General features: G+C 40.3%; 1 protein-coding gene across 20 annotated transcripts in view; it reads right to left on the reverse strand.

Annotated features, from left to right (window-relative positions):
• The window catches only part of LOC140725128 (gephyrin), a 598,333-nt gene that overhangs the window by 299,647 nt on the left and 271,912 nt on the right, over positions 1–26,774 (reverse strand). For all 20 annotated transcript variants that reach the window (XM_073040176.1, XM_073040167.1, XM_073040183.1 and 17 more), the window contains exon 3: positions 2,123–2,180. In XM_073040176.1, coding sequence (XP_072896277.1) covers positions 2,123–2,180 — 58 coding nt within the window. The remainder of the gene's footprint in view (positions 1–2,122; positions 2,181–26,774) is intronic.

Consider the following 26,774-nt stretch of genomic DNA (forward strand, 5'->3'; position numbering starts at 1 on the left):
TGTTGTTTGAGCATGTACAGACTTCTTTTTCTTGTCATTATCCCTAAACAATACAGTACAACAACTACTTACATAGCATTTACTTTGTATTAGGTATTATACATTTCCAAGATGGCGGCACGACGCAGCTTGCAGCGGCCACTCCGGAGCTGATAATCTGTTATTTGTGAAGTGGGGTGCTGTGCACAATCATAATCGATTGAAAACGGATGTGGGAGCACGGAGGAGCATTGGGAAATCTCCAGGAAGACCTTCTTCGTTGCTGCTGCTGCTGTGAGGTCCGGGACTCTGCTGGGAAGAACAGGCCCCCAGTCCTCGGGGTCGCGTTGCCGATGGCCGTTTGCGGGGCTGTCTTAATACACTCGGCAGAGGATGGTGCTCGGAGAAGCTGTGCCGGAAGGGATGGTCGTCGGCTCGGAGGTTCGACGGACTCGAAGTCTGCTGCAGTCATGTTGCTTTCAGTGTGTGCTGCGTCTGCGAGGCTGGGTTTGACGGAGCTTTCATTGTGTGCTGCATCTGCGAGGCTGAGTCGGGCGGCGCCGTGGAAGTCCATAGCAGGGGTACTCCCTTCTGCCGCCAGCATGGGATGGCGAGTCTGTCGGGACCCTGGGGACTTGTGGAAACTGTGTGGTAATTTCTTTTGAACTTATAGTCCTTTAACATCTTTGGACTACTTTTATTGTGCCCATGGTCTGTTTTTTATCAATTATGCTATTGTTTGCACTGTTGTAACTATGTGGTTTTGTGCAGGTCTTGTAGCTTTAGTTTTTGGTCTTGTTTTGTCTGGTGGGTTTGGAGCTCCTTTCCGGGTAACGCGCTAAGACAGTAGCGCGATATTAATATGCAGCAGCCTCTCCGGACTCTGGATTGGGGATTGCCAAACATTATGTGGATTTTCTGGTGTAGTCTGTTTTGTCATATGCTCTTGTGATATCATTCTGGAGGAACATTGTCTCATTTTTTAACTGCATTGCATTTGTGGTTTCTAAATGACAATAAACTGAATCTGAATCTGAGTAAGTAATCTGGAGATGATTTAAAATATACGGGAGGATGTACATAGGTTACCGTGGATCGGAAATCGAAAAAAAAACCCTGAAGTTCTCTAAGTCGGAACAGGTACATCCGGTTTTATTTAGCATCAGTTAGTCAAACGTTTGTCTTAGTATATAGTATATATCTTACCTTTCTATGCATACAAAATACTTAAGAAACATATGTATTTCAATAATTAAACCACTGCAATGCTTAGTAATAACTGTAGCTTTCATCAGGGCAGGGCCTTCACATGCTCCATTATTCTCACTTTATCCTTTAAAATTGTTCGAATCGTTGACCGACTGTAGTCTAATGCTTTTCCAATGACCGATGGCGTTTCACCTCTTTCCAATTGCTTTATTATTTCCACTTTATTTTCAATCATAATCGTTTTCCAGAACAGAAACACTGTGGGCGGCGGGTCCTAAAGTCCACCGCACTGAGACAGGTTAAATAAGCTCCGGAGCTCTGCCGGGTCATAAAGTCTACCGACTTGAGCCTCCGCGGTTTTGGTATTCACGGGGTGTTCTGGAACCAATCCTCCGCGGAGAAGGAGGGCCGAATGTATAACTTTCAAAAAGTGTATTCGCTAAATAATTTAAAGACAAACATTGCTAGGGCAGTGGAAGAAAAATAAGCATACTTTTGGTCATAATTTGATGGACTACCTTCCATGCTTTAAAATTCTATGAACATCTGATCCATCAACATTCACTTTTGCAGTTAATTTTGAACTGCTGTTTAAACCAAATTATTTATTCTTCAAGTTGTCAAAAGTATAAAGATATTTTTGAAAATCTGCATGGATTATTTAATTTCTGGTCAACAACAAAGACTGAGTAATTAACAATCTATTCACCATTGACCATGTTAACTTTTGAAAAATAGAGCATATCATACACTCAATTAATCCTGCTTGTGCACCGTTAAGGGCTGAGTGATTTTATTAGTTTGGAGTTGAAAATGCATATACTTCAGAACTCTAGATCCTAAGTATGCATAAGCCAGTCCAGAATTCAGGTGATAAAAAGTCTCATAGTGTTGTTAAACGAGAATTGAGAAGTGAGTAAAACTAGCCATTTACCTTGATTTCATCAACCTCATCAGGTACTATCTTGTATGCAGATACTGTTCCTCCCAACCTACAAAAGAAAAGTATAGACCTTTCAGTTAGCAAACATGAGGAAATCTGCAGGTGCTGGAAATTCAAACAACACACACAAAATGCCGCAGCATCTATAGGGAGAAGTGCTGTCCTGACGAAGGGTCTCCACCCGAAATGTCGACAGCACTTCTCCCTATAGATGCTGTCTGGCCTGCTGCGTTCCACCAGCATTTTGTGTGTGTTGTTGTTTGATCTTTCAGTACATTTTGTTTTTTGAAAATTCACATTATAGTTAATTTCTGCTAAATATCGAATTTGTGCCATGCCAACCTTTTTGGCTCATCGACATGAATCCCACTTTTGGGATCATTGGATACATTACCCTTCCATGCCTTGCCTAGTTAAGCATCTGGAGTTGTATCTGTTTCTACCAACTCATCAGGCTGTGCATACCAGATATCAGCCAAGCTTTGTGTGAAAGACTTACCCCTCCATTATAAAACTCTTTCCTCTCACCTTAAATCTAAGTCTTCTTGCTTTTGATACCCCTCCATTAGGAAAGAGATTTTGACCATCTATCCCATCTAATGCCTTTGTAATCTTATACACCTCTATCAAGCCACCCCTCAGACTTCTTAGCTTCAGGATAAAGAAGCACAGCCTATCCAATGTCACCACATAACTAACGTCTTCTAATCCAGGCAACTTCAGGGTGAATCTCCTTTACACTCTCTCCATCATAATCTTCGGACTGTGTTGCACACTATTCCAAGAGTGGACCAACTTGTGTTTAATAAAGTTGTAATTTAATGTCCTATCTTTTGTATTATTTACAGAGCATATGAAGGGAAGTGTGCTTTACTACTTCCAATCTGTGTTGCTGCTATGGTTCAGGACCCTATGTGTCTCCATTCATCAATATTACTTAGAGCCTTATCGTTAACCATGTATGCCCTATTCTTATTTGACTTCTCAAAATGCCTCATTTCATACTTCAAGGGATTAAAGTCCATCTTCCAGTAGCATGTCCAATTTTCTATCTGATTTCTATCTTGCTGTAGCTTTAGGTAATTTTCCTTGCTATCCATCAATTTTCATGTCATTAATATAAATAAAAAACAGTAAAGTACTATTAGGATGCTGGATCAAAATAAATGTAGTCAATTTTCAAACAATCTTTATACATCATGGGCCTTCATTTCCTCTCCCAGTTCATTTGAGACGTGTACATAGACTGACTGTTGAATTATTGACACTGGCATGAATGGTGACCAATAATGTAATAACAGGCTGAAATTTGATTAAATTGGATAAAAATTCACAGGTGAACCCCAGCTTATCATAAGAATGCAGATTCAGTCATAACTTTACCAATATGTTCAAGAAGAGCATGTAATTTTCTAATGGTAAATGAGATAAAAATATGAGAGATTGATGAGGTGGTACAAAAAGAACTATGTAACAGAGGGCAAACCAGACAATAACAAGAGTGCAAGATCAAAGAAGGAAAAAAGCAAAAGGCTGGACTTTGTCCATTGAGAGAGTTGATCATTTTACCTTTCTTTCTCTCTTCATAAGTATTAAATCTTGAGCATTTTCCATTTAGCTTTCAGATGTCCATTGTCTGAATTTTTTTGTTTTACATTGCTCATATATTTTAGACCATAGAACACAAAAAACCTACAGCACAATAAAGGCCCTTCGACCCACAAAGCTGTGCCAAACATGTCCTTACCTCAGAACTACCTAGGCTTACCCATAGCCCTCTATTTTTCTAAGCTCCATGTAACTATCCTGGAGTCTCTTAAAAGACCTTGTCGTTTCCGACTCCACCACTGCTGCCGGCAACCGATTCCACGCACTCACCACTCTCTGCATAAAAAACATACCTCTGACATCTCCTCTGTACCTAATTCCAAGCACCTTAAAACTGCCCTCTCATGCAAGCCATTTCAGCCATGGGAAAAAGCCTCTGACTATTCACACGATCAATGCCTCTCATTATCGAGACGATCCGGGTATTCCCTAACCGGAAACCTTTGATGAATTATGAGGTCCAATCCCTTTTGAAGGCTAGAGCTGCGGCTTTTAGGTCCAGGGATACCAGTCGTTACATGGAATCCAGGCGTGAACTCCGCAAAGCCATTAAGGGCGCCAAGAGGCAATATTGAGCCAAGTTCGAAGCCCAGGCTAACCAGAGGGATGTCAGTAGACTATGGCAGGGTCTAAATGAGATCACTGGGCGCAAAGAAAAGGCTGGGAATATCAATAACTGTAGTGCTTCTCTTCTTGGCAAACTTAACGTATTCTATGTAAGATTCGAATAGAAGAGGAGCCTCCCGCACCCTCCGGATGAACCGGACCTAGTGGCTTCGAGATTCCTCGTCACCGAGGAAGACGTTAGAAGAGCCTTCCTGAAGATAAATTCAAGGAAGCCGACGGGCCCAGATGACGTCCCAGGACGGGTTCTCCGGGCCTGTGCAAGCGAGCTAGCTGGAGTGTTTGCTGACATCAACAACTGCTCCCTGCTTCAGTCTAAGATCCCCTCTTGCTTTAAGAAGGCAATGATAATCCCAGTGCTGAAGAAAAGCATGGTGGCATGTCTGAATGACTATTGACCTGTGGCTCTGACATCAATTGCTATGAAGTACTTTGAGCAATTGGTTATGGCACACATCAACCACAGCCTACCGGTCAACAGCAGATGCCATCTCTCTGGCACTACATTCCTCCTTATAACACCTGGAGAATAAAGACTCATATGTAAGGCTCATTTTCAATGACTACAGCTCTGCCTTTAATACCATCATTCCAAATAAACTGATTCCTAAGCTCCAGAATCTGGGTCTTAGCACTCAGATCTGCAGCTGGATCTTCAACTTCCTCACAGACAGGACCCAGGATGTAAAAATAGGAGACAAGCTCTCCTCTACAACCACTCTGAGCACCAGTGCCCCACAAGGCTGTGTACTCAGCCCCCTGCTATACTCACTGTACACCCATGATTGTGTAGCCAAGTTTCCATCAAACTAAATATATAAGTTTGCTGATGATACCACAATTGTAGGCCGTATCTTGGGTAATGATGAGTATGAGTACAGAGAGGAAATTAAGAACCTGGTGGCATGGTGCAAAGACAATAATCTATCCCTCAATGTCAGCAAGACGAAGGAATTGGCTGTTGACTTCAGAAGGAGTAGCGGACTGCACGGCCCCATCTACATCGGTGGTGCGCAGATGGAACAGGTCAAAAGCTTTAAGTTCCTCAGGATGAATATCACAAATGACCTGACTTGGTCTTGTTAGGAAACCAGTAACTGGTTTCACTTACCAGCAAAGATAGATATGTCTGTTGAAGTCCAATGGTACTATTTTCAAAAGTTTTATTAATAAAGGGGCACAAAAATTAAGGTTAATACAAACATTCAGATAACATGCGTCAATACTCAATCTAAAACGCAGGTACATTAATAATCACTCAGAAATAAGCTCTTTCGTTGTCTAGGGTATAATACTGAGTCCAATTGGAAATATAAAGAGTCACTCTGAAGTCTGCAGGCTTTTCCCTTTTGGTTTCACGTGTTGGAGAGAGAGAGAGATAAACGGAAAAACTTGCCCAAAACATCCGTGGAATCAGGGGAGCGATCTTCCCCGTTGTTAGTTAAAAGCGATCTTCCGTTGGTTCTAGCCACAAACTCCGCATTCGGAATTTAACGCACGTGGCTTCCTTCAAAATGGCTTCCCGTTCCCACGGGAAGCGGTATCGTGCTTCTTGGTGTCTCCTTGGTGCGTCTGAGGGTCGTCCTCTTTCAGACCCTTCTTTATACTGCCTCACGGGATCTCAGGTGTCAATCAGGTTGCAGGTGATGCAATCTCTCTCTCAACCAGCCCACTTTACCCGAGGGCTTTACAATGTCCCTGCGAGTTGGCACGTCTGCAGTTCCCAGGTGTCTCCTGAGAACAATGCCACAGTCGCCAGCTTTTGTCCCAGTGGAATGCGGTATCCAGCACGTCGCTGTCTTTCCATTTCCTGTGTCCATTCAGCCTGTCTCTCTCTCTCTCTTGCTCTCTCTCTCGGGTCATTGACCCCCCTTTCACTAGGGCTCTTGCAATTCTCACAAAGGAGGGGGCTGGTATCATAACAGTCTAACCAAGCAGAATCCACTGCCAACAAGGCCCACCAGCGCCTTTACGTCCTGAGAAAGCTGAAGAAATTTGGCCTGTCCCCTAAAACCCTCACTAATTTTTATAGATGCACCGTAGAAAGCATTCTTCTAGGGTGCATCACAACCTGGTATGGAAGTTGTCCTGTCCAAGACCGGAATAAGCTGCAGAAGATCGTGAACATAGCCCAGCACATCACACAAACCAATCTTCCATCCTTGGACTCACTTCACACCGCACGCTGTCGGAGCAGTGCTGCCAGGATAATCAAGGACACGACCCATCCAGCCAACACACTTTTTGTCCCTCTTCCTTCCGGGAGAAGGTTCAGGAGCTTGAAGATTTGTACAGCCAGATTTGGGAACAGCTTCTTTCCAACTGTGATAAGACCGCTGAATGGATCCTGACCCAGATCTGGGTCGTACCTTCCAAATATCCGGACCTGACTTGCACTACCTTACTTTCCCTTTTCTATTTTCTAATTATGATTTATAATTAAAATTTTTATTATATTTACTTTGATTTGTACTTCAGGGAGCACGAAGCGCAGAATCAAATATCGCTGTGATGATTGTAAGCTCTTGTATCAATTGTTTGGTGACAATAAAGTATAAAGTATCTTGTACACCTCTATCAGGTCACCTCTCATCCTCCGTTGCTCCAAGGAGAAAAGGCCGAGTTCACTCAACCTACTCTTATAGGGCATGCTCCTCAACCCAGGCAACATCCTTGTAAATCTTTTCTGCACCCTTTCTATGGCTTCTACGTCCTTTCTGTAGTGAGGTGACCAGAATTGAGCACAGTACTCCAAGTGGGGTCTGACCAGGGTCCTATTATACATTACATCTCACCTCTTAAATTCAATCCCACAGTTGATGAAGGCCAATGCACCATACACTTTCTTAACCACAGAGTCAACCTGCGTAGCAGCTTTGAGTGTCCTATGGACTCGGACCCCAAGATCCCTCTGATCCTCCACACTGCCAAGAGTCTTACCATTAATGCTGTATTCTGCCATCGTATTTGAGCTACCAAAATTAACCACCTTACACTTAACTAGGTTGAACTCCATCTGCCACTTCTCAGCCCAGTTTTGCATCCTATCAATGTCCCGCTGTAACCTCTGACAGCCCTCCACACAATCTACAACACTCTCAACCTTTGTGTCACCAGCGAATTTACTAACCCATCCCTCTACTTACTCAGTCTGGTCATTTATAAAAATCACAAAGAATAGGGGTCCTAGAACAGATCCCAAAGGCACACCATTGGTCACCAACCTCCATGCAGAATATGACCCATCTACAACCACTCTTTGCCTTCTGTGGGCAAGAAGGAGATGAGAGAGTGAAACAGGGAGTCATGGATTAAACAAAACACTCAAAATGCTGTTGGAACTCAGCAGGCCAGGCAGCATCTATCAGAGGTGGGGGGAAGTACAGTTGATGTTTTGGGCATTTTGTGTATTGCTTGGATTTTCAGTATTTACAGATTTTCTCTTGTTTGAGTTGCGGATTAAAAGCTGCTTAGTGAGGGAAGGGGGAGATCTGTTTGTGTTATCACATTTCATGGGAACATTACAGAGGATGATCTGGTGAATTTGGAAGGTGATGGGTGGAAGATGAGGACAAGGGGAATCCTACCCTTGCTGTGAGTGGGAAGAAAGTACAAAACAGCAGAATTTCAAGAAATAATAACAGATGCGATTGAGGGCCCTGTTAACTACAGGGGAAAAGAAACCATTGCTAAGGAAAAAGATTGCAACCTCAGAAACACTGGTTTTGAAAATGTCCCCATCAAAACAGATTGAGAGATCTGGGAGAATGGAATGGTATTCTTGCAAGAAGGATTGAAGGAGGCTTTAATGAGATACCTGTAAGAACTTGTGGGCTTACAACAGATATTGGTTGCTAAATCGTGAAATGTGTGTGTAGGGGGGGAGGAGCGGGGAAAAAGGTGGGGGAGAAAGAGAATGAATGATGTGTCAAAGTTGGAGCTTGTGAGTGTAGGTTGGAAATTAGCAACAAAGGTGTACTAGATTTTTTTTATCTTTATACATCTAATGTAAAATGATAAAATTCAGGCTATGTAACAAAATTAATCTGCATTTGTGAGAACCATCCTTCAAAGCAGTAATTGACATTAAACGTAACAATGAACAAGACAAAACATGCTCCACTGAACATTGCATGCACTAGAGTGATCTTGGTATTGAAATCAAACTAATAACTTCAAACATACTCCTGATTATGGTTGGTGAATTGTGACAACTTCAAAATCCTTTTCTAGTTGATCCCTCTATTGTAATTAACTCCAGGAAAACTTAATTAAACAAGTTCTTGTCGCATTCTTTTAGGGTACTATTTATAATTTTATGATTTATTCAAACAAGAATTACCACATGCCTCTTAGTTTAAAATAAAACTACATTTAACTATTCACTCTGAAATCATTGGTCAGGAACTACTAGAGTTGGCATAACTGAATATTGCAGCATATATAATTTACTGATGAATATTTTAATCGCATTTTATGACATTTCAAAAGGAATGTAACAGGCTCTATATTAAGTACGCTATCTGTAAGACTGCCACTTAGTGGGTTATAACAAGGGCAAAGTGACACAAGAAAACACAATTAATCTCCATTTTTTCATATGATGAATGTACTCCGATTGATTATTTTATACTTAAGACTTAACAGAAAACCTCTGGTGATTTGTGTTCTATTTATATAGGTCAGTGATACTATTTGTGACTGACACAGGAGTTGTATTCACAATAAAGAATAACCAAAAGGGACATACAACCACTCTCCCAGCCTTCCAAATGCACAAGTACAATCATATAAAATCACATTAACAGATGGAAACAGATAGTGAGGTTATTGAAAAAGTAGAGTGTGTGTGTTCCTTTAAGATTGTTATGAGGAATTGTATACAGAATTAAAAGGGTTAGAACCTAACTGACTTATTGGCAGCTTGACAAGTCGTGCTGTGAGAATAATGTATGAACAAAGAGGTGTTTGTTCCATGAGAAGCTTCTCAGTCTACCCTTATCAAAATATGTGATAACAATATATGCTGCATGACCTGCTGAGTTCCTCCAGTTTGTTGTACATGTTGCTTTGACCCCAGCATCTGCAGAGTACTTTGTGTTTATGTAATGTATATCAACAGCTCCATACAGTATTCTTGGCTCACTTGGCTACAGATTTTCTCAAGCTCGGTGAGCAGAGACTCTGTTGCCAACTGAGAACACAAGCTTGCTAATAAACAGTATGTACTTTTAAGTAAACTGTGTTTGACAGTTATTCCCTGAGTCTGAACCTAAAGATTCAAGATTCAAAAACTTAAAGGCCTCTGGTAGAGAGGCAGATTGACGGTTATAGCCCGGAGTGGTGATGGGAACAAGCTCCCACTAAATATTAAATGCTCTCAATGACTTGTGCCTCAAACAGCCAAGGCCAGCTCCTGGCCTTCATGTGTAGCTTAGCTACTAAGCCTGGCGGAACCATTTCTACTTGCAGGAGAACGGGCAAAGGCAAGTCAATGGCACCTTAAAACCAGTTGCTTTGGGCAGATGGAGTTTGTTAGCCATGGTTGGCAGCTCATCTACAAGAAGGAAAACTCTGATCTCAGCTCAGTGGCTTAGGGACATCGTGTCCAGTCTATACCTTGAGAAGATCCATTATTCAACTCTCAATTTGGACATAAAGTTCCAAAAGGTGTGGGGACCCTTTCTTGAATATTTTCAGAATTCCCAGCCAAACTAAAGATTCATCCCTTCCTCCTTTCCTCTGCACATAACTCCCTGACTTTCAGCATTCTCTGGTAAAATTCTACGAACTCAAGACGTGTAAACATACAACAGCTTATGTGTTAGGAAAATACACCTTCTCTATACAAATGCAGCTTTGTGGGGATAAAGGTTCTGTTTAACCCTTTTTGCTAATGCAATGATGGCTTGGAGATGGGAAATGGGAGGGGTAGGTCAGGGCACTGAGGTAACCAAAGCATGATTGTACTATGGGTGCATCTCTTTTCATATACCGTATGTGAATTGTATATTTGTTATGTACTGCACAAACTTCCTTTGTACTATGCTTTGATTTTAAAAAAACAATAAAAATATTGCTGAGAAGAAAAAACTGTGTGGTCCTGCCACTATACCCACTCATGGGGAGGGCTTCAGAAGCAAACCTTTTGGGGGGGGGGGTGTTTATTACATAGAGTTCAATGTTGACTGGCAACTCCTGCGATGCTGCAGAGACCAATACAGTTTGGTACCAGCTGTTCCTTCGTGTTCATCAGATGCCTGGAGAGGGTGAGCTTGCTACATGGGCAATAGCTTGCTCTCCATGTACTGCACAGGCCTGTGTATCTAGACAGTAAGATGCAATATCCATGACTCTGACCAACAGAGGGTGTGTGTGTGTGTGTGTGTGTGTGTGTGTGTGTGTGTGTGTGTGTGTGTGTGTGTGTGTGTGTGTGTGTGTGTGTGTGTGTGTGTGTGTGTGTGTGTGTGTGTGTGTAAGATAGCTAGATTAAACCAGACTGAGGGGAGGTGGGGGCAAATCAGGAGAAAGAAAGGAGAACAGGGTTATCTAAAGTTGTAAAACTCAATATTCATGCTGCTGCATTATAGATTATTCATGCAAAATATTAGATGCTGTTCTTTTAGCTCACATTGGCGATGGAGAAAGTTGGTGTGGGAACAAGAAAGGTGAAATTACATGCAACCTGGAGATCAGGATAGCCAATGCAGATTGAGTGTAAGCATTCCACAAAATATTTTTCTAATGTGGATGAAACCACACAGAGAGCATTAGAAGCGGTAGATGAGATTAGAGGAGGTTCATGCGAATCTTCTCTGGCCCACAAGGGCTGTTTGGGTCCTTGGATGGTGGTGAGGGAGACGATGTAGAGACAAATGTTGCAACTCCTACAGCGGGTTGCGGCAAGGAAATACATTCCCTCTATTCCTTTTAGTTCCCTGTCACTCTGTTTCATTCCTCTCTACCATCAGCCTATCACCTCACACACTACAACTTCTAGTTCTCTTATCCTCACCCCCTAATGGTCCATTTATCCCTAATCTCTCCCTTATTTGGTTCCACTATCATCTTGTTTACTTGTCTAGCATCTGCACCCTCTTATCACCCTCCAGCATCTATCTCTACTTGCACCTTCCCTTCCCGTCACTTTGGTTATCAGTAGCCAGTCTGTCACCAGTTATAAGAGACAGCTGGAGAAAGGGAAGAGAGATATTGGAGACGGGCCATGTAAATTTGAGGACAAGGTGGAAGGTGGTGCCAGTGTTGATGAAGTTGAATGGCATAGGTGCAGGAAGCAGCACAAATGCAGTCATCAACGTAGTGTAGAAACCTATCTATGCCTATCATCTGCCACTTTGAGTTCTTCCCCTCCCTCACCTTATTTTGGCTTCCACCCCCTTCCTTTCCAGTTCTGATAAAGGGTTGGCCCATAAATGTCAAATGCTTATTCCCCTCCATCGATGCTGCCTGACCTGCTGTGTCTAAGTTTACATAATCTGACTGATATTTTAGTCACATAAAACACAGAAATACTGAAGCCTATTAATAGCCTTATTTTATTCAGCTTGTTACCTAGCAACAACCACAATAATGATTTTCTTATTTAAAATAGTTTTAGAATTTGTGTGTTTGACAGCATAATTTAGTTGAATCTTTTTTTTAAGCCTGTCTCAATCCTGGAGTCACAATAACAGATAACAAAGCTCATTTTTGATTTGAAAATATTCACTACTTTGCAAATTAAGCAGCCCTATTAAGCTGGCATTGTTTACATTCTATTTTAAACCCCATACTGTCTTTTCTTTTTGATCTCCATTTCTAATTTCTTTAGCTACTTGTACCAATCAATATTCTTGACCAAATAATCATACAGCTCTGAATTTAAGACTGAACTAACTTATTTTCATTGCAATCTATTCCACATTTTAATGAAACAATTGTGGAAACAATACACCCTATCCTCATTATATACGTCTTCAGACTATGCAGATTCAGAGTTATGCGTACAACCTATTTCTACCAATGCCTCCTTAAATGCCTCTAAAACTCACAATTATGCGAGGACCACCAGTTTCCCACTGATACAAGTCACGTGCGTGCGCCTCACAGTCTCACTCCCGCCAGTCTTGCATTGGTTTTGGCAAGCTGTGGATGCGCGATCTTACACTTTTAAACTTTTGTCGGTTTTACCAACGGTAGAGTGATTTTGTGATTGAAATATTTAACTATGCCTCCTAAGCATCTGATGTCATGTCCTGGGCCATGAACCGAGTGGCAGAGAACCACTTTAACACTTGAAAAACGAGTTGGAAATTATAAACAGCGCGGCATCAGCTGAAGGTAACACAGCTCTGGGATGCTACTGCCGGGAACAGAATCTTGCCTTTAAAGTTGTTTTGTTGCTTGACAATGCGCCAACCCATCCTAAACATTTGGACAGCATTCATCCTAACATAACAATGCGTTTCTAGCCGCCTAACACAACATCACTGATTCAACCACTTGACCAAGGTGTGATCCACATTCAAGGTGTTTTTTTTTACGGCAAACTATCTCTCAGATGCTGCAAGCAACAGACAATTTTGAAAATCCCGGGAGGTTACCAACGGTGAGGGAATGGTGGAAGTCAGAACACTTGGCACAAATGGCGATGGACATGGACCCAAGTTTAGAACGGAGTCAGCATTTCAGTCGTTTTTTGCCGTTCAACCCTTCTTCCTTACAAGCAAATTTATGCTGAAAAACAAAATGCTGCCAAGCAAACAACCCTTACCACTTTCTTCAAACTGGTGCCGGCAGTTCTAAGAGTTCTGAGAGTCTTCCTTCACCTCTTGCTGTGCTTGATATGATCCTGACGACCACAGCCATCCATTCACCTTATCTACATAAAGCTGCCCGACACCACAACAACCACTCATCTCCCGGAGCGAACATACCTCCACTGTTGGTGAGTACTGTACACCCTAGTATGTTAACGTTCTATGATTTATTACATTGAATATTACCTTAAATTGATGAAATATAATACGAATGTGCCTTGTGATACTGCTTTTGTGTTGTATTGGTATGAAAATGTGAATAAATTACAGATAAAACATATTTAGGAAGCCCTCTGGAACGCATCCCTATTTTCTCCATTTAAATAATTATTCACATTATGTGTAGACTGCGAGGAACGTATACCCCGCATATAACGAGGATAGGGTGTATTGATAATCTCCTTGGCCTGTCGAACTTTAAAGCCTCAAATTAACAACTGACTTTAATACTTTGGTTCTTATTCTCAGATCTTGTGAATAGTTGTAGTCCATCAATCTAGAGCTAATGAAACATTCATTAGCTGAAATCTTTGCATTCAATGGTCAACTGTAAAATGTTGCATCCAAATCATGTTTTCCAGAGCTGCTGTGGAGGGTTAACTAATTTGACAAGAGGATGGGAACCAGAGTGACAGGGCTGAGGATGGGGTAGTTGGTATACAAGTAGATAATGTGTAATGAGTGAGGAAGGACAGTCAAATGATAGGGCAAAATCATTCAGTGGGATGAGTTGCTGTGTAATATGGGGGCAAAATCAAGAAGGGTGATTAAAAACGACTGGAGGTTTTGTAGTGGAATAAAGGCATAGACTATTTTGTAAATGGTGAGAAAATTAAAAAATGCATAAGTGTAAACAGACTTGCAAGTCCTCATGCAGGACATCCTAAATGTTAACTTGTAGGTTGAGTCAGTTGTAAGGAAGGCAAATGCAAAGTAGCATTCATTTTGAGTGGACTAGAATATAAAAGCAAGAATGTAATGCTGAGGCTGAGGCATTGGTCAGACTGCACTTGCGAGTATTGTGAGGTGTAACTTTTGACACCCTTACTAATTAAGAACCTATCTACTTCCACTTTAAATATACACAATGACTTGGACTCCATGGCCACCTGTGGCAATGAATACCAAAAATTTGCCATCTTCTGGCTAAAGAAATTCACCTTGTATTTGTTCTAAATGGAGACCCCTTTATTCTGAGGCTGTGCCCTCTTGTCTTAGACTCTTTCCCCTCCCCCCCAATAAGAAACATCCTTGCCATGTCCATCGTTTGCATTTTCCATCAATGGGCCTTTATCAACATGTGAGAGATGTAAAATAATGAAGAGTACAAGTGGAGCTCAGCATTTTGGAATTCTCTGGATGTTTTATTTAGCATTCCTTTTGGTCCCAGGTATTGTGATTTTGGGGGGGGAGAGGAGCAGTTGGTTTCAGGATACAGCCCTGACATCCCACACCACACTAGTATTTAGCATAGCCACTTAATCATGTATGCACAAAGGAATTTCTTTGGCCAGAGACTGGTGAATTTGTGGAATTAATTGCCACTGATGGCTGCAGAGGCCGTTAAAGGGTATATTTAAAATGGAGGTTGATAGGTTCTTGATTGGTAAGGACATCACAGGTTGTGGGGAAAAGACATGAGAATGGGATTGAGGGCCATAGTGGAATGGTGGAGCAGACTCCATAGGTTGAATGGTCTAATTCTGCTCCTATGTCTCATGGTCTAATTTATCTACCTGCTTGCATACTCTGATCCAAATTCTTAAGAGCTTATTTCCCTGTCCCTGTTAAGATATCACTACATTTTGGAAATTAAAAATTATCTAATTTCCAAAATGCTGTTGTAAATTGTGCAGTTTTCAAAAAAATTAAATATTAGCTATGCCTTTTTCATTCACTTTCTAAAGACTGTGCCAGACATTATTTTAATTGGTCCTTTTCTCATAAGCTAAAACTTTGAGAGAAGTACCTGACAAACTACCAGCTTTCATGTCTGAGGCTATGACATAGGTCAAAAAGTAAAATCCTCTCGGCCTGACATTGAAACACCTCGGTATAAGCTACTGGACTATAAAGCAGCTAGCCTAGATGTCTCCTGCCATTCTAATTTCCACACACATATTATACCTGTCCCTCATGGTAGTCCACTGCCACTGAAAATTTCTTTCTTGACTGTATCATTTCCAGTCTTGATATATCCAATTATTTATTGACAAGGTTTACATCCCCTGTTTTATTTAGGTACTAAAGACAGCATTATTTTATTCCTTAAAATGAAACAATGCATCAGAATTAAATGCATTTTAATTTATGGAAAGGCATGATGTGAGTTTTAAAATCAGATGCCTGTAAAGAAATTCTGCACAGGGAGACAGAGTCATTGAATAGATGAATATTAACAATGGCCGTATAAGGATCAAGCAACTTCAGCTGTTTTATCACTGACCTTCCTTTTGTCAAAAGGTCAGAAGTGACAATGTTCACTGGTAATCTTTACTTCCATTATAATTCTCTGGAAAATAAAAATTAAATATTTACATCTGTCATGACAGATTTCTGAAAAAAACCCAAAACTATGTATCCAGGTAGAATGAAAATTCAAGGAAATTAGCATTTTTAATAAAAAAATAAGGCATTGTGGAACTTGACACTATTCAATAACTGTTTCTTAATTGAATAACTTAACTGTGGTTATTTTCGGATGGTTCCTACAGATGAGCAGCTGCAATATACACTTTTTAAGGCAGCTGGGAGAGAGAAAGGAGGGTAACTACAGACAAGTTGGCCTATCATTATTAGGGAATGTTGAATTGGATTGTATAAATATTTTCTTTGCAATTTAACTTCCTCATGTATGCTTGTGTTTTTATATAATTACCTACAATACATACAGTGGATCCCAGTTAATAGGGCTATCGGTATCCCAGGGCTGCCGCTCAGTTATGTGCATTTATGTGGCAGTTAGACACTACGCTGTGTTTGGAGCGAACAGTTATTAAACATTGTCAGTTTGTGTTTTAAAAAAAGCAGTGATATTTTGTCATTGATAGTTGGCAAGAAATAAGCAGCAAGACAATTCAGAATTGTTTTGTTCACTGCAATTTCAAGCATTGAGGCTTATAGATGCAAGAAATGACTGGGAGTAAAAATGAAACAATTTCATGACTTCATGTTAGTAACTACAAAGAATTTGAAGATATTGACAATTATAAGATCATAAGTTACAGGAGCAGAATTAGGCTATTTGGCCCATCGAGCGTGCTCCACCATTTCATCATGGCTGATCCAATTTTCCTTTCAGCCCCAATCTCCTGCCTTCTCCCCATGTTCCTTCGCATCCTGACCAATCAAATATCTATCAACCTCTGCTTTAAATATACATAAAGGCTTGGCCTCCACAGCTGCTGTGGCAAAGAATTACACAGATTCACCACTCTCTAGCTAAAGAAATTCCTCACTTCCATTCTGAAAGGCCACCCCTCTATTCTGAGGCTGTGTTCTTGCGTCTTAGAATCTCCACCATAGGAAACATCCTTTCCTCATCCACTCTATCAAGGCCATTCACTATTCGATAGGTTTCAATGAGGTCAGCCTTCATTCTTCTGAGTTCTTGTGACTACAAGCCCAGAGCCATCAAACGCTCTTCATATAACCATATAACAATCACAGCACGGAAACAGGCCATTCCGGCCCTCCTAGTCCGTGCCGAACTCTTAATCTCACCTAGTCCCACCTACCCGCACTCAGCCCATAACCCTCCACTCCTTTCCTATCCATATACCTATCCAATTTTACCTTAAATGACACAACTGAACTGGCCTCTACTACTTCTACAGGAAGCTCATTCCACACAGCTATCACTCTCTGAGTAAAGAAATACCCCCTCGTGTTTCCCTTAAACTTTTGCCCCCTAACTCTCAAATCATGTCCTCTCGTTTGAATCTCCCCTACTCTCAATGGAAACAGCCTATTCACGTCAACTCTATCTATCCCTCTCAACATTTTAAATACCTCGATCAAATCCCCCCTCAACCTTCTACGCTCCAATGAATAGAGACCTAACTTGTTCAACCTTTCTCTGTAACTTAAGTGCTGAAACCCTGGTAACATCCTAGTAAATCGTCTCTGCACTCTCTCTAATTTATTGATATCTTTCCTATAATTCGGTGACCAGAACTGTACACAATATTCCAAATTTGGCCTTACCAATGCCTTGTACAATTTTAACATTACATCCCAACTTCTGTACTCAATGCTCTGATTTATAAAGGCCAGCGTTCCAAAAGCCTTCTTCACCACCCTATCTACATGAGACTCCACCTTCAGGGAACTATGCACTGTTATTCCTAGATCTCTCTGTTCCACTGCATTCCTCAATGCCCTACCATTTACCCTGTATGTTCTATTTGGATTATTCCTGCCAAAATGTAGAACCTCACACTTCTCAGCATTAAACTCCATCTGCCAACGTTCAGCCCATTCTTCTAACCGGCATAAATCTCCCTGCAAGCTTTGAAAACCCACCTCATTATCCACAACACCTCCTACCTTAGTATCATCAGCATACTTACTAATCCAATTTACCACCCCATCATCCAGATCATTTATGTATATTACAAACAACATTGGGCCCAAAACAGATCCCTGAGGCACCCCGCTAGTCACCGGCCTCCATCCCGATAAACAATTATCCACCACTACTCTCTGGCATCTCCCATCTAGCCACTGTTGAATCCATTTTATTACTCCAGCATTAATACCTAACGACTGAACCTTCTTAACTAACCTTCCATGTGGAACTTTGTCAAAGGCCTTGCTGAAGTCCATATAGACTACATCCACTGCCTTACCCTCGTCAACATTCCTCGTAACTACTTCAAAAAATTCAATAAGGTTTGTCAAACATGACCTTCCACGCACAAATCCATGCTGGCTACTCCTAATCAGATCCTGTCTATCCAGATAATTATAAATACTATCTCTAAGAATACTTTCCATTAATTTACCCACCACTGATGTCAAACTGACAGGTCTATAATTGCCAGGCTTACTTCTAGAACCCTTTTTAAACAATGGAACCACATGAGCAATACGCCAATCCTCCGGCACAATCCCTGTTTCTAATGACATCTGAAAGATCTCCGTCAGAGCTCCTGCTATCTCTACACAAACTTCCCTCAAGGTCCTGGGGAATATCCGGTCAGGACCCGGAGATTTATCCACTTTTAAATTTCTTAAAAGCGCCAGTACTTCCACCTCTTTAATTGTCATAGGTTCCATAACCTATATGACAAACCTTCAATCCTAGAATCATTTTCGTGAACCTCCTTTGAACCCACTCCAGTTGCAGCACATCCTTTCTAAGATAAGGGGACCTAATCCAAGTGAGGCCTCACCAGTCTCAACATTACATCCTTGCTTTTGTATTCTAGTCCTCTTGAAATTAAGCTAATGAATGCATTTACCTTCCTCACCACAGACTCAACCTGCAAAGTACACAACATCAACCAAATTTCCTTTGTCTATTCTGCTTGCTATTTCTTCAAAGATTCCAACAGATTTGTTAGGTATGATTTAACCTTGAGGAAACAGCCTATTTTATCATGTGCCTATAAGTACCCTGAGACCTCATCCTTAATAATCAACTCCAACATCTTCCTAGCCACTGAGGTCAGACTAACTGGCCTATAGTTTTCTTTCTTCTGCCCCTCTCCCCTCTTAAAGCAGAGTGACATCTGCAATTATCCAATCTTTCAGAATCACTTCAGAATATAGTGATTCCTTGAAGGATCATTACTAATGTCTTCACGATCTCTTCAGTCACCTCTTTCAGAACTCTAGGATATACACCATCTAGTCCAGGTGACATCTACCTTCAGACCTTACAGTTTCCCAAGAACCTTCTCTCTTATCTTGAATTATAGAACCTAATTGAATCTTCTTCAATTATCTTGAATGTTACAATGAAAATGAAAATTTGCAGGGTGCAACAACTTCTAACTAGCATCAGTCGCATACATGTGGCTAACACTGTGTTTGGAGCGAAGAATTTTTAAATATAGTCAATGTTATTCATTTGGGCCAACTGATTCCAAATTAAAAGCAGTGATTGTTGGCACTACTTCACGCAGAAAGGCAGCCTGTTACCTACACTAGGTGCTTGTATTGATTTTGTTCATTTACAGTAAATCAAAAGAACATAGCAGCATATACTGTATGAATTCAATCGTTGTCTATGAGCAACTAATACAGTTTTATAGTATTGCAGTAATATTGGTAGTGTTGTAGCGGTGTGCTACACGCAGCACTGAAATAATGACACGGAGTCGGTAAACTGCAGTTAAAAAAGATTTTATTCGAACTTCGCAGCCTCACTTTAAAGCCTCCCTGATCCCGCCCTCCCTGGGCGCGGATGCTGTAGGGGGCACGTATTCACAGTCCCGTGCGGGCTTTTCCCTTTGTTGGTGAAGCAGACTTGGCGCCCTTTTGGGACTGGCCTTTATGCTGGTGCGCTGGCTATTTGTGAGCCGGTTCGAGTGCGCTAGGAAGTGGGTCGCCACAGTGTGTTAATTTGTTCTGTATTTCCTTTAAGTACATAATTTGTTATTTAGTTAAACGTAGATTGTCTTTTTTAAACTATTGCCATGAAACTTCGGCTAATTAGGGTAGTCACTTAATCGGGCCAAAATGTACGGGCCCCAATTTACCTGGAATTTATTGTATTTTTTTTAGTGGTCACAGTATGTATATGAAATTGTTCAGTGTGTCCTTTAGTGATTACAGTTCTTTCTCTTCCTGGAAGCTTCTTTGGTATCACAGTATTTGAATAGGGGCCATGTGATTGGTTAACTCTATCTACAAATTTGAATGGAACATTTATTTATCTATAGTATAAAAAGATCGAGCACATTGGCCCACCATCTTTAGTCTTATCCTCTTCTTTGTTCTTAGACTCTTGCTACTGTCCATTTCTGATTCCTTTGTTCTATTAACACTTAATAAAACAATTGTGAAACAACAAGTTTTATACCTTGGACTTGACTTCAGAAAGAATCTTGGATTAAAAACAGAATTCAACAGGAAGATATCAAAATCTATTATTAAAGAAGTAGTTGCAGAGCTCTTATATAATAGGACTATGTTCATCTATAAGAGAGAACATTGAATTATGAAAGGAACATAATTTTTGACAAATCAGCTGGAGTGTTTGAGGTTGTAACTTAACAGAAGAGAGCATAAGGTTGATGTGGTGTATTTGAACTTTTGTAAGATCTTTGATAAGATGGTACAGATGAGTATATTACAGAAAATTAGAGAGCACATTTTTTTTTGCACTGGGAAACTGTGATTGGTGGGATACTGCAAGGAACAATGCTGCTCCACAAATGTACACAATCTATATCAATTACTTTGAAGAGAGGATGAAGTGCAATATATCTAAGTGCAAATAATTGTCTAAGACATTTTATTGTGATTGCAAGACCCTGTTGGATATTGGTAATGTAAAATACTGGGAGTCTGGTTCATTGGTGAGACTGACAGCTGGGGAGTTGTGCTGCCTCGGTTGTTACAAGGACCAGGCTCTCAGGCCACAGTATTGCCCGTTGCAGCTGCCCAGGAGAGACGGTGGTGGCGTAGGAGAGCAGTGGCCTCAGGGGGTGCACTGGAATCTGTGCTGGGCTGGTGGCTGGCCCCTCCCACTGTTGCTGCTTCTCCAGTGTTCACCCAGTGGAAGACAAGCTGAACCAGGACAACAACATCCATGAACCATCTATCTATAGGCCATGCCACTCAAGGACTTGGATTACTTTGGCTTTTTTTGTGATTGCATGTTTTTCTGACATTGTAACACTATGCGCTGAGTGATGTGTGCTGCTGGTACTGTGTTTTGCACCTTGGCCCTGGAGGGAATGCTCCTTCGTATGGCTGTATTCATATATGGTTGAATGCCAAGCTGTAATCAATGCACAGCAGGAGTACCTGTTGTCTAGATGGGCCAGAGCAGAGTAAGGAGCCAGAGAAACTGCATCTGCTTTTGACCTATTATGGCAGGGGACAAACTGGAGCGAATCCAAGTCTTCTGAGCCAGAAGAGGATTCACCAGAGATGTTAGTAGTATTGTTTTTAAGTATTGCATTAGTCCTGAGCATACTAGTGACATTCACATCCTGAGAAAAACATAAAATATGCAAACTGAATTTATTTTACTACATTGCAAACTATACCTGCAGCATACTTTCCCAAAGGTTCATCAGGACTGGCCACGACCACAGTGTGAAGATGAGTGTCCAAAGACAAAGGAAAGCTCCTGAGACACCTGAAACCGGACACCGTTGCCGTAGCACACAAGGCAACCAATGGGAAAGAGCTGTTACACTCCTCGAACCGGCCAATCAATGACCGGCATGGCAGAAGCGGCTTTCAATTGGCAAATAAAATGAACCTTCACATTATAGCCTCAGCAACAAAATATTAAATGAATCAATTAAATTAACCTTTTTTTCAATTTATCTTATTTTCAGTTCAGTAATATTCTCTCAACTGAAAAACATATTTTATGCAGAATGAATTAAGGGTGGCACAGTATCATAGTACCGTAGATTCCGGACTACAGAGCGCACCTGATTAAAAGCCGCTGGCTCTAATTTTAGAAAGAAAATCAATTTTTTACTTGTAAAGGCCGCACCGGATTTTAGGCCGCACCGGATTTTCGGCCGCAGGTGTCCCACGTTGTAATATGAGATATTTACACAGAAAGATATTACACGTGAGGATTTTTTAACTTTTAATTAAATCCATATGGTAACAAAAACAAATACATATTGCAAATGCTTTTTTTCGAACCGTGCCCGTAACGCGGCTACTTTTAAATATACATTGCGTATACTTCTTTACTGAACAACATTCCAATATCTCCTAACGACTGGTAAAAAATATATATACTGCAGCCTACCAGGAAAAGTTATTGATCGCCTTTAACTTAAAAGCAGCGTTTTGGCTCCGCCGCTCCCCCCCTCCTTTCCGTTTATCGCAAACTGGTATCCCACAAGACGTGGTGAAACCGGGTGTGACGTCATAGCATCCCGCGATGTAGTACAGAAAACAAATATAGTTAAAACTCTTCTAACTTTAACTAGAAAATGAATTACTAAGCGAAAATATTATAAACTAAATAACTGCCATAAAGGCAGCACAATGCTTTTCTTCGAGTGATTTCCATGTTGATGAGGGTGAGTACAAATGACTGATTTACAATAATTTAATTGTGAAAGTGCGCTTGATTTATCGTACAATTTCATTGGACCTCTGTGAACTACTCATCAATTTTATTGGTCTACTGTTACGAGGCAAAATGTTTACGAGGCGGCATGAAAAAAAATAATGCATTAGCCGCTCCGTATTAAAGGCCGCAAAGTTCAAAGCAGTTCAAAATGTGGGAAAAAAGTAGCGGCTTAAAATCCGGAATCTACGGTAGTTGTGTAACACTTTACAGTGCTACCAACACAAAAATTGGGGTTCAATTCCAGTCGTTGTCTGTAAAAATTCTGTACATTCTCCCTGTGATCAAGTGGGTTTCTTCCAATGCTCTGGTTCCTCCCACATTCCAAAAACATATAGGTTAGGGTTAGTAAGTTGTAAGTATGCTACGTTTGTGCTAGAACCATGGTGACACTTGCAGGCTGTCCCCAGCACGTCCTCAGACTGTGTTGGTCCTCGACACAAACAACTCATTTCACTGTTATTTCAATGTTTTGATGTAAATGTGACAAATAAAGCTAATCTGAATATGGCAATTTCTTTGTATTTTATGAACTATCTTTAGGCAATTCCACTGGGGAAAAAGGCAAAATAGGAAAGTTATAGAAGGGATGGGGGGAAGAAAGTGAAAAACATAATTGTTCCCAAAATGCTCAAGTAAAAGTCTTAAGTAAGTAAAATATTTAAATATTAAGTAATCTCCTTTGCTTGTGTACATCAAGATGCCGAGTAGCAGCTCACCCATTGCAATATCTACCATATATCTTCCATTATCTGCACACTATCTTCTACACTCCCATAAGTTCAATTTTAGCTCAGTTTAACTGTAAGAATATGCAGAACTGGATGACAGTTAGCACTGAGGTGAATCAAAATCACTGCAGGACACTTACAACTGAGATATAAACAATGTGGGGGGGGGGGGGAAAGTGCCCATGCCTCTCACAAATTAAAACTCTATTTCTTCACTGAGGGCAGATGGAGAAAGAAGATAAAAGTAGTACTTTTCAGACTATTTGCTCTGAGGAAAAATAGCTGTTGAAAGATTAACCTTGTCATCAGATAGCCTGAGTACTCTCTGCTTCTCTGATGATAGAGAATTCTTCAAATGAACCAAAAATATGTGACCATTAAGTATACATGAAATATAATTATGAACCAATTTCCTATGTAATAATTAATTTGTTTACAGCCCTCTGCTGTACTCTTAATTAGTTGCAACTGACAGGTAATGCCTAAGTTTCATAAATTAAACCACATTGAGAAGGCAGGAACGTCAGAGAAGCTGAAGGAAAATGTGTTCATTGCTCTGAATTACTCTGATGTAGGAAACAGTTGCTTAGCTTGACATTTCTATCATCGGGATACATGGCTTTCATTGACTCATTGATGGAAACTTGCTGACAGGATCAGAGTATTTAAGCATTAAGTGCAACACAATTCTTTATCATTAGTTGGAATCTGACTTGTGTTACTGCATTACTTTTGCACATCATCATATTTATACTACATGACAAGACTGGCACAATTATTAACAAATTATTGGTACCATGGTCCTGTAGTAGTTAGCACAACACTATTACAGCTTGGGTGTTGGAGTTCAGTGTTCAATCCTGGTACCTTCCATAAGAAGTTTGTACATCCTCCCTGTGGAATGCATAGGTTTAGTCCAGGTGCTTCAGTTTCCTCCCACTGTCCAAAGACATACTGGTTAGTAAATCAATTAGTCATTATAAATTGTCGTGTGGTTAGGCTAGGGTTAAATCAGGCATTGCCGAGGGCTCGGTTTGAAAGGCTCTAAGAGCCTATTCTGTGCTGTACCTCTAAGCTAAACTTATCAGTGCAGAAGGCACAATTTTAATATACAGTCGGCCGTCCTTTTCCACGAGTTCTGCATGTGCGAATTCAACCAACCATGAATCGAAAAAACCCAGAAGTGCTCTTCGAACATGCTTGTTGTTCGAGCATGTATAGACTTTTTCTTCTTGTCATTATCCCCTAAACAATGCAGTATAACAACTATTTTACATAGCATAATAATCTAAAGATGATTTAAAGTATATGGGAGGATGTGCATAGGTTATCGTGGATCGGGATTAAAAAAACCGGAAGTTCTCTTACTAAATAGGTCGGAACAGGTACATCCGGTATTATTTAGCGTCAATTAGTCAAATGTTTGTCTTAGTATATTGTATATATTTTACCTTTCTATGCATATAAAACACTTAAGAAACATATGTTTTCAGCACCAGTTACAGATCGCTCCCGAGTGCACTGTCCATCCATTCCGGATTGATGTGGAAGATCAAAAACCCAAAACCCCAAAGCCCAATAATTAATCCACTCCGTTGCTTAGTAATAATTGTAGCTTTCATCGGGGCAGGGCCTTTCTCATTCTATCCTTTAAAATTATTCCAATCGTTGACCAACTGTAGCCTAATGCTTTTCCAATGACCAATGGTGTTTCACCTCTTTCCGATCAATTTATTATTTCCACTTTATTTTCAATCGCGATTGTGATTATTTTTGTGAACAGAAACACTGCGGATTCAGAGCTCCACCGGCGGGTCCTAACGTCCACCGCACTGAGACAGGTTAAATAAGGTCCGGGGTTCTGCTCGGTCCTAAGATCCACCGCATTGAGACAGGTTGAATAAGAGACTTGAGCATCCGCATTTTTTGGTATCCATGAGGGGTCCCAGAAACAATCCCTCGCAGATAAGGAGGGCCGACTGTATTGTAAAATGTGAAAGTAAATGTCAAAGTACACAATGTTCATGAGCAACTTTGACAAGCATTTGCACAAGGTGTAAACAATTGATTCGTTTAAAGAAGCTTGCATATTGAAAAGCACCAAGATGTAACATTAAGGTAGCCTTCAAAATGTCTTTATACAAAGAAAAACGAGAAGCAATTCATTCATATAAGAATAGGCAAGAGACCACCTCTGTCTGTCAATGGAGTAGCAGTAATTTTGTGCTGCTCTTAGTTTTCTCTCTCTCCCCCCAGTTTAAATTTTGAATTTAAACTTTTTAATTGCTGATTCTTGAAGGGGAGTAATATGTCTATGTCAACGAGAAGTGGGAAGAATCCACGTGAACCTACTGATAAAGGTAATGGAAAAGGAAAGATGCCGAAGGAAAGATCTGATGAAATGCCATCATGGGCTGAAGATATCGTTCGGACACTGAATTCAATTCAAGATCAGAACAGGGCAATTAAAGATCAACTGGAGAAGAATAATAATGAAATGAAGTTATTTCTGGGAAAACTTAAAGATGTGGAAACTCAAGTTACTAAACATGAAGAGGAATTGAAGTTAACTAAGCAAAAATTGTCTGAAACTACAACCCGTTTGGAAAAAGATCAAAATAAGATTATAGACCCGGAAACTAGGTCTCGCCGAAACAATATACGAATCATTGGATTGCAAGAAGGAACTGAAAGTGGAGACTTAACGGTTTACTTTGGTAAGCTCTTTCAAACTCTATTTCCGACTATTTTATCACAGCCGCCTGCTATTGAAAGAGCACATAGGCTGTCTACTTTGAAATTTAAAGACTCAACCAGACCAAGATTTATTTTGGTTTCATCACTTTAAAATTAAAGATCAAATAATGCAACAAGCAAGAAAACAGAGAGTTTTTAAATTCAACGAGTCTGAGCTCCGTTTTTATGAAGATTATCCGAAAGAAGTAATGGAACAAAGATGAAGATTTGCTTTGGTAATGAAACAAGCATATGTTAAGAAACTATTTCCCTCTTTGAGTTACCTGACAAGAATGAAAGTTTTTCCTCCTAATTCTTCTCCATGTACTTTCTTCAACCCAAAACTGCACTGGATTTTGTTCAGGCTACACCGTCTCCATCACTGACATTACTACTGAATGAACTATCTGAAAAGCTGCTTGATTATCTGTATATTACTCACATTTTGAAAAGAAGATATATGAAGGCTATTTGGATATTTCATTGAGAGATTAATAAAAGAAGATAAGAAAACCTGCTCATCATTACATCCTATTGGATTTTATTTTGGAAAGAAGATCTACGGTTCAAGTTTGACTGTTTAAATGGCTAATTAGATATTTGACTGAGAAAAGAGGATAAAAGGATTTGTTCCTTTTATCTAATATTTGGTTTGATGTTTCTTTTTGTTGTTTCTTAATTTACTAATTGGTAGTTTTTTCCCTACTAATCTGGGAGGGTATAGTTACTTATGATATTACTAATTAATACTTTTGTAAATTTAGTTTCGTTAAATATACTATTAACCTTTTTTATCTGTTTTATTATAGCATCCTATAACCGAATTTAAAGTTTTCTTAGAGATT

The sequence above is a fragment of the Hemitrygon akajei genome, chromosome 3, assembly GCF_048418815.1.
Source record: "Hemitrygon akajei chromosome 3, sHemAka1.3, whole genome shotgun sequence".
NCBI lineage: Eukaryota > Metazoa > Chordata > Chondrichthyes > Myliobatiformes > Dasyatidae > Hemitrygon > Hemitrygon akajei.